The 9,224-nt window shown below is 60.4% G+C and overlaps 1 protein-coding gene across 1 annotated transcript in view; it reads left to right on the top strand.

Annotated features, from left to right (window-relative positions):
- The first annotated feature begins 8,721 nt into the window (after nucleotides 1-8,721).
- Nucleotides 8,722-9,224, top strand: part of HMX1 (H6 family homeobox 1) — a 4,866-nt gene continuing 4,363 nt past the window's right edge. Inside the window, exons 1-2 of the mRNA XM_004383555.1 lie at nucleotides 8,722-8,808; nucleotides 9,004-9,187. Coding sequence (XP_004383612.1) covers nucleotides 8,722-8,808; nucleotides 9,004-9,187 — 271 coding nt within the window. The remainder of the gene's footprint in view (nucleotides 8,809-9,003; nucleotides 9,188-9,224) is intronic.

The following is a 9,224-nucleotide window of genomic DNA, read 5'->3' as shown; positions in this document are numbered from 1 at the left end:
CTCGTTTGCTCCCCCTGCGGCACAAGCCCCGGTTTCCTCCTCCATTAAATAAGGAAACTGAGGCGCTCAGGGGGTTCCAGTGGAGGCTCAGGGTCCCGGGAGAGCAGACCCCTCTCAGGGGGACAGACTGCAGGACTGTGCCCCCTGCTGCCGTCTCCACAGGGAACAACCCCGGGACCCTGTGCCGACAGAGGGGGTGACGTCCATCGCAGACTCTGCCTGCGTCCACCCCTCGGTTGGTCAGTCAGAGGCTCAGCCCCCAGATGGCTCCTGACTCCAGCGGTCCCTCCGCCTATTGCTCACCTGTACACCTGAGTCTGGGGGACGCCGGGGTCCCCCTGGGCTCCCCAGCTTCCAACCGCCTCTCATTCAGCAATCCTGTGTCCATGGTTCAGTGAACCCCCAGCCTCTGTCCACTCTCCTGACGAACAACCCTAATTGGTCCTTTCTTCTGGGGCACTGCTTTCGGACATTCATTCCATTTCTTTACTTAAGTGATGCTCGCACCTGGCACAACACTCACAAAGCAGAGAGAGGGCGCTAACAGTGGAGACGGAATCCCTTCTGCTGTCTCCCAGGCCCCAGCGTTCCTCCCAGCTGTCACCCCAGAGATAAGGACGTCCACACACAGGTCAGCGACTGTGTCTGCATGTGGTCGTTAGGTATGCACGTGCATGCAGCACCGATGCTGGCCCCTCCAAACAGATACGCAGCTCCCGCGCGTACAGCCTGCCCCGCCCTCCATCCTGGGGTGGCTCCGTCTCGTGCACCCCGTCTCCCTCCCGGCCACAGAATGCGGAGCTGCTGAGAGAGCGGCATTCAGGGGACCAGCTCCCTGTGGCTGTGCATTCGGGTTGTCTCCAGCATTTTGCAATCACGAATTCCGCAGCGTCATCACTTCCCACAAGGCTTTGTGTGGTTTTGAGCTTGAAGTGCAATCACGCGTGTGAAGGCCCAGCCCAGCACGGCCGGTAGCCAGGGCTCCGGAGGTGGGAGGTGGCGCTAAGTCTGCTGAATGCTCTGACTTAGCTTCCCTGACGGAGAAGGGCGAGGGGTGGAGGGCCCCCTCCAGACTCCTGCCCCACAAAGTGCCCTGTGTATGGAAGATACAGCTCAGCAGGCCCCACCAGCGTCCCCGTGCCAAACGTTCCTCCCGGCACCCCCAGCGGGGGCCCCCAGAACCTGCACTGCGCTCCAAAAAGGGAAGGCTCCCCAGCACCACGGCAGCCCCAGCCCTTTGTTCCGCTTCGTCTCTCCACCCCCAAGTCACTTCCAATCATGGTCATGGCCAGCCGGAGCTGTCTGAGGTCCCCAGTGGTTTGGATAACTTCTAGCAGGAATCTGTTCTCCACTGTGCAAACGGAAACCTGCCCACGCCACAAGGTGCTCCCGTATTAAAACCAGATCATCTGCACTCCCCAGTCTTAAAGTGACCACAGCTTTGCACGGTGCAGCTGAGACAGGCAGACGCGGATACCCAACGTGTGGCTGCCAATTCAGTAGAGACGTGGGACGTGAGGAAATCAATGGCATGCATTTATCACTGCACTCCTCACCAAGTTTCCATCCGCAGAGCCGTTTCCTGGGGCAGGAGTCTCTCACGGGGTCCATTGGCCTGTCCCGGCCATCACACCCGCCAGCAAAGGGAGCGTCCTCACGCCCGTGTAGGAGAAGGAAGTGGCGCCTGGAGGTGTGTTATGTCTGGCCCTGAGGCTCACCACCAGGCAAGAGGCAGAGCTGCGCCCCACGTCCATGAATTCCCACCTTCCAAGCCCGTGGTTTTCCGGGGTGACGGCCTGTCTCCCAGAAATACCAACAGCCCACTTTTCAGTAGCGCAGGCTCAGTTGGGAAGACTACCTGCAGAGGGACAGAGGCCCAGTCACCGTCACATGGGCGGGGGAGTACAGCTGGGGAGACTGACTGATGGGAGGTACAGACAGGACAGAGGAGAACAGAGGGACAGGCTGTGATAAAGCACGCGTTGATGGTAGAACCTTGGCGGCAGTGGATGGGTTAGTAGAACCCGGGCGGTGGGTGTCCTCTGGGAACCCTGGGCCCGGCCTGGGGAGCGGGTGAACCACGGTGACAGGTGAGCTCAGACAGGGGCTGGCTTGCGGGAGGGTAGGCCAGGCGGTGCGCCCTCGGACCAGGCAGGGTTGGCCCAGGGTCTGAGGGAGGGTCTCGCTCGGAGGGCCAAGGACTTAGCGCTGCCCGCACGGAGCGGACGGCGCTGCCTGTCTGCCGGGTGGGGAAGAGAGCCAGTTCCCACTTGGGCTCTCGACCTTTCCCGGGCGCTCCCACGGGGCCAGGCGGCGGTTGGGAGGGGAGTTGGCGGCCGCGCAAACGCTCCCTCGGGATTGCGAGTTTGCCGAGAGCCTTCCCCTGCAGGACGAGCTCGCGCGCCCGAGCCGGAGCCCGGCGACCCCGCCGGTCCCGCTCCTCCGCGGGACTCGGGTGCGCGGTGCGGCAGGGGGCGGGAATCGCCGCGTGGAGGAACAGAGAACACCGCCCGCAGCTTTGCTGGGGACGTCGGTCATCTCGCTCCTCCTGCCACCCTCTTCCTCCCCCTCCCTCTCCACCCTCAACTCTTGCCCCTCCTCCTCCACCTCCTCCCTCTTCCTCCCTCTTCCCCTCTCCTCCCACCCTCTCCCCCTCTCCTCCCCCCTCCTCCCTCTCCTCCTGCTCCTCCTCCACCACCTCCTTCCTCCCGCCTCCTCTTTCTCCCTCTCTTCTCTCTCTTCTCGTCCACCCCCCTCTCCCCCTCCTCCCTATCCTCCTGCCCCTCCCTCTCCCCTCCTTTCTCTCCTCCCTCCCCCCTCTCTGCCTTCCCTCCCCCTCTCTCCCCCTCCTCCCTCTTCCCGAAAGCTTCTGGGCCCCAGGGAAAGAGCTCCAGGAGGTCTCCACTTCACACTTAGGAAAATGAGCCTCCTCCTTCCGAGGTTTAAAGGGAGAGTGTCACAGGAAGGAAGTGGCTCGACCCCAAAAGGCAGCCAAAATAATTTTTAGACATTTGATCTTTTTCAAAGAAACCATTTTAGTATCTGCTAAAGGCTTGCATCCACCACTATCTCCACTCCACTCCACCCCGCCCTGTGGGCTGGGCACTCCATTGGTCCCACTTTACAGCTAAGGACACTGAGGTTGAGGTGGGGGGATTGCTGAGGACCACGGGGGGCAGGAGCTGTGTGGGAGCCAGACTGCCTGCTGTCACGTCCCCACAGCTGCAAGGACACCACACACAAGCTGTGATCTCTGACAAATCAAGGAGAACATACTGAGATGCTCCTGGCCCCTCAGCCCAGGCCTGGCCTGTGAGCCCTGAAGGACAGAAGGGGAGAAAAGCAGGCACCCCAAGTTCAACAGTGGAGAGTCACTTTCAGCATCCCAACGGCTGCCCAGGCCTGACACATCCCCCTATAAACACAGGCGACACAGCCCCTCTGCATGGCCACTGTCCTCCGTCCGGCTGGACCCTGACACTCGACAGGACACATCTTCTCTGCCCATATTTGGCATTCTTTATGCCACCTCAACCCTGGTGGCGCAGTGGTTAAGAGCTCGGCTGCTAACCAAAAGGTCTGCGGTTCGAATCCACGGGGTGCTCCTTGGAAACCCCATGGGGCAGTTCTACTCTGTCCTATAGGGTCGCTATGAGTCGGAATCGACTTGGTGGCAGATTTTTTTTTTTTGGTATGCCACCTCCTGTCTCCAGAGCCAGCTGTGGATAGTGGAACCTCCTGGACTGCGGACCTGCCGGACAATCTCTCCCTTGGGCGTGTATCTCCCGCTGAGGCTGTCAGGTTACTCTTTGTATGGCCCAGCTTTAATCACATGGCTTCCCCAACTCAACAACCTTCAATGGCTCCCTATTGGTTTCCAAATTAAGAACCAAAATCTTCAGCTTGGCGTGCAAAGGCCTTCCTGGCCTGATGCAGCCCTCACCCCTCCCTCCTTCCCATCATCCCTCTGCCCTCCGGCTTCCTGGCGTGCTTGACCCTTCTCATCTTCTGCCTTCAGTCACACAGAATCCCTTGGCCCATTGGAAACCAGGGACTGTGACCTCAAATCCCTGGATTTCCCTTTACATACGTCCGTGTCCAACATAGAAACACCAGAGAGAGCCCAGCGCTGGGGAAGATGCGATGCGAGGAAATGCAAACCCGTGGAAACAGAGGCAGCCTTTCCAGAGACTCACTCTGAAGTGTGAAGCTGAGTGTGTGCACACCCTTTAGCCTGGAAGTTCCGTTCCTGGGCATCCCCGCTCCCCAGGGAAACTCTCCAACAGGCCCATAAAGAAAGACTGGAGGACCCGTCCGTTCAGGCTGTATTTGCAATAGCGGAGAGTTCGCAGCAACCCAACAACTGGCCGGGAGAACAGCAAGGTATTCTGTGATGTGTAAATGACCACAGCAGGGCTTCCCGTCCAGCCTGATTTTCAGACAAAGGGACTTGAACTTTCTCCCTGCAGGGAGATGGGTCCGTGTCTCCTCCCCTCGGATCTGGGTGGGGGCTCCGATGGCTTCAGTCGACCCAGTGTGGCAGAGCAATGCTCTGTGGTTCCCAGGCTAGCTTCCTCCCGGCTCTCTCCAGTTGCCTTCCCTGGGAGGCTGTGCTGTGAGGGGGCCCAGGCCACAAGGAAAGGTCCGTGCCAGGGGTCGCTCCGCTGACAGCCAGCACCACCCACCAGATAAACAAGTGAATGAGACCCCAGATGAGCCCAGCCTCCAAGTCTTCCAGCCGGGACCCCAGACATCATGGAGTGGAGCTGAACCACGGCCACTGTGTCTTCCGCAAACACAGATCCACAGCATCTGTGAGCATGACAGTAGGTGGCTGCTTCACAACACTGCGTCTTGGGCTCGTTCGCGACGCAGCCGTCATAGCTGGAACCACAGCGTACGCGAATGTCGGGCCACCGCATTGCTGTTAGGTGCCGTCACTGCGACTCACAGTGACCCTGTGTGACAGAAGAACTGCCCCAGAGGGTTTCCTAGGCTGTAATCTTTAAGGGAGCAAATTGCCAGATCTTTCTCCCACGAAGCGGCTGGTGGCTTCAAACCGCGACCTTTCAGTTAGCAGCTGAGAACTTTACTGTTTCACAACCAGGGCTCCTTGGATGACTACATGGTGGTTAAGAAAGAAAGAAACGTTGCGACATTTATTAGTATGGATTTAAAAGAAGAAAGGCTGCCACTGACTGCGGCTCACAGCGCCCCCATGTGTGTCAGAGCAGAACTGTGCTCCACAAGGTTTTCAATGGCTGAGTTTTTGGAAATAGATCACCAGGCCTTTCTTCCAAAGTGCCTCTGGTTGGACCCAGCGCACCAAGCTTTTGGTTTGCACCACCCATGGACTCCATCAGTCTGAACAGATCTCAAAAATATTTTTTAAGGTGACAGAAGGACAGCTATTTGCTGCTGTTTTTGTAAATGTCACAGCCAAGAGCAGGTTCCTGGCATGGTGTGGGGTGGGGTAGGGACAAAAGAGATTGGGGTGAGGGACGAAGGAAAACACTGTGATACAGTTGAAACTCAAAACTGACGTTCTCTGAAATTATTCCAAAGGAAGCCGTTCACGAGAAGGAAACAAGGCAGATGCTGACTCCTGGGGTGTGCTGACTCCCGAGCTGTGTTCTGGGCATCACACCCAGTTACTCATTCACCCAACCTTTGTGGGGGGGCCTCTTTGTATACCAGCCCCAGAGCAGGCCCTGGGGACATAGAGGTGACGAGGCACAGTCCCTGTGAAAGGCAGCTCACGGTCCAGGTAAGAGATCTCCGGGCTTCGTTTAGGATCATTTGCTGGAGGTTTCTAAGGTGGTCCCACTGGACCGGGAGAGAGGTCCGCAGCTGGTCCTGGAGAGGGGAGGGCGTGGCATAAGGAGGACAGAAGTGGACAGAAATAAGTGACAGGATTTGGTGGCTGGCTGGAAGGATGGACGTGGCTTGAGGATGTTTGAGGTCCCCTTGCAGACTTTGCGAGGCTCCACTTTTCTGGATGAGGGCGAGGCCCTCAGCTCCAGAGTTCTGCCTAGTGGGAGGGCCAGAAACTTCGCTCAGGGCGGTAACACTGCCAGGTCACTCACGGAGAGAGCGTTCTGACATCCAGGAGCCTGGCCTTGGGTTCAGAACAGCCGGCTGCTAGGGCCTGACGCGCCGACCGCGCTCAAGAGCAGAGCTGTGCGGAGGTGCACAATCCAGGCCCCTGACTCGGCCTCCTGCCCGGGTACCAGCACCAGCACCAGCACCAGCATAGAAGCAGAGGCCTTCGCCCGCGCCAGTGCGCCGACTTCACGCCTTACTAACCGACCCCCCCGTTTCAAGCCCCTGTCGTCGCGAGCGGCGTGGGGACCCGCCGTCCAGGCGCTCCAGTGCGCCTACTTCACGCCTTCTTAACCGACCCTGCGTTTCAGCCGCGACAATCTGCCCGGCTCGTCCACGCCAGCGCTGCGCCAGCGCTGGACCCGCCGTCCCGGCGCGCCAGCTGCTTCCACGTACGCCGCGGGACCTCCCGGAGGGAGGAAGGGCCATTCTCTGCCGCTGGGTCCATCCCCTCGCCCCATCTCTCTCTCACCCAAGCACCGCAGCGTGCGAGGCGCCACTGTCAAGCGCACCCCCTCCCCCCACCCCAGAGCAGGCGGAAGATACCCAGCGAGGGCCAAGCCCGGTGCCCCGCCGGCCTGGCCTCGCCCAGCCTCCGCTCCCGACAGCCCTGCACCGGCGGGGATGGAACTGAGGGTCCAAGAGGCAGGGGGCCTTGCCTAGGCCTGCACAGCCCGGAAAGTGGTGGGCTAGAACTCGGGCTCCGAGCAAAAGAAGCCCCACCTCGAAGGTGCTCGAGAAATGGGAGCGACGGCAGCGAGCTCACCGGTTGAGGTTCAAGGGGAGGGACCCGGCCGAGCAAGGGGGGACGGGTGGGTGTCAGGGTGACCTGCATGAAGCAGACTGTTATTCAGAACGGATGGCTAAACACCCAGACCCCGACTGGAAGGGCCCCAAAGGAGGGTAATTTCTAAAAGGTGGCTTCCCACACTCGTTGTCTTTTTATGAAGACCCCCTCTCTGGCCTCAGTTTACTCATCTGTCCAAAGCGTCCTGGAATTGGAAGGCGTGGGCGCAGCGTCAACACTTCTGCTCCAAATGGGCACGGTCATTTGTCCCCTCTTCCCATAACCAAGCCCCTGCGCTGGGGCACCTCTGACACGGACACCCCCAGGGAGCAGGACTTGGGAGACCCCAGGTCTTCCCTAAGACCCTGACTCACTGCTCTTTGACTCGGTGTCCTGATGTAGAGAATGGGGAGAGGAAGGCCCACGTCTGCAGGCTGCCGGAGGCTGGAGTACACCAGTGTGGTCAGTCCCTGGTCGTCCCTAGTGAAAGCCAGAGAAGCTAAGGTGGGCATCTGACCCTGGAGTCTCGGAAGGAGCCCCTTGACCCTACCCCGCCACGTGGAGCAGCCGCACTGGGACGGCCTTCTTTTTTCCACGACGGGAAGTTATAGCAACGAGAATGAAAACAAGAACGTTGTAGTTCCTTGTGGTTGAAGAGATTCCAGCCCATAGCGACCCTACAGGGCAGAGGAGAATCGCCCCACAGGGTTTCCAAGCCTGTAAATCGTTAGGGAAGCAGACTGCCACATATTTTTGCCGAGCGGCAGCTGGTGGGTTGGAACCACTGACGCTTCCGTTAGCAGCCCAGAGTTTAAGCACCGCGCCACCAGGGCTCCTTAGCGGCTGTTCAATGAGCACTTACTATGTGCCGGCGGGCGGCGGAGACACCACGCCCCGGGAGGTGGGGGCTCTTTCCATTGAACAGGAGAAAACCCAGGCCCCTTAGCAGTCCTCGCTGCCGGCGTTCGCGCAGTTGGCGGCGCGCAGGGCAGGGCTTGGCAAGGTGTCTGACTCTGGAGCTCCGCCCTTCCCACTCGAGTTCCGACCGCAAAGACCAAGGACGTGTCCCCTGGCGGGTGAGGAAATGACGCCCAGCCTGCCCGCAGAGGCCGAGGCCGCACCGCCACTGGGCACCAGAGGCCCTTCTCGGCCGCGGCGCAGAAGGGCGCGCGGGCTGTGAGCCAGCTGCGTGGGGGAAACGCGGACTCCCCTGCAGCGCACCTGAAGGCGCAGAGTTCCTTCGCCTCCGCCCTCAGACAACTGCTGCGCCGCCCCACAGAGCTCGCTGGGAGCGCGCCCGGGGCCCCGAACGTCGGAGTTCCAGGCCTGCAGGAGCCACTTACCAGCTGAGCAGCCTCACCGCTTCTCTCAGAGCCCATTTTCTCCTCTGGAAAATGGGGATGATGATCCCTCCATCGTGGCTGTCCCAGAAATTAAACCCTGGGGCCTGCAGCTGCCCTCGGGAGACGCGGCGGCACTGTTTTTGGACAAGAGCCCCAGCTGGCATTGGGAGGCTGGAGTTGTCTCTCCGCGGTGACCCGCATCCGGTGAAGCTGGCTCCAACCGCGCGTCCAACCGGCTCCCGTTGACGGCGCGATCAGAAGGCTACTCCCGAGTGGTCACAGCTCCGAGGGCGGGGGAGGTGCCGGGGCCGCGTCGGTCAAGGTGCTCCCGGCCTCAGAAATGGGAGGGACTCCCCAGCGTTCAAAGGCGAGGATACGGAGGCGCAAAGAGGGATGGGGCCTGCCTCCAAAGCCACCGCAGGCGGGACGGTGGCGGAACTGGAAGCTCCCGTCCCCCTCCTAAGGCCTGGGCCTCGCGGGGAAGGGGCGATGAGGGTGCGAGAGCGAGGGGGACCCCGCTCTCACGCCGCGCTACATGCGGCCGGCCGCCACGAGGGCCCGTGGCTGCATCTCTACGCACACTGAGACTCAGCCTGTGAACCGAAGAGTTGTATCGCACTGCAAGTGGCAACGCAAGCATATTTCATTAAATGCAAACATTAAAAACGTGCCACAATTCTGCCGCCCAGTTTTGGCAATTTACCCATTTTAAAATAACACTCGGGGTCTTGAAAAAAGATTATGGCCTAACCTCTGGCCGTTTCTCCGCAGCCCCGGGGTCTTCGCGCCACTTACACGCTCACACGCACTCAAGCGGTGACCCACGCGCGGCCCGACCCTTTGCCCGCGGCGAGTAATTACGGCTCTTGCCGGACGGTGATTGGCCAGCCTGGTCCTCAGGGGACCTGGCAGCTAATGGGCGGCCGCGCCGCCGAGGCCCCGCCCCCCGGCGCGGGTGGGGCGTCCCCGGGAACGGATCACGCGGGGCCGAC

The sequence above is a fragment of the Trichechus manatus genome, unplaced genomic scaffold (assembly GCF_000243295.1).
Source record: "Trichechus manatus latirostris isolate Lorelei unplaced genomic scaffold, TriManLat1.0 scaffold00111, whole genome shotgun sequence".
NCBI lineage: Eukaryota > Metazoa > Chordata > Mammalia > Sirenia > Trichechidae > Trichechus > Trichechus manatus.
The sequence above is the reverse complement of the archived record's forward strand: the minus strand, read 5'-3'. Positions and strand labels throughout refer to the sequence as shown.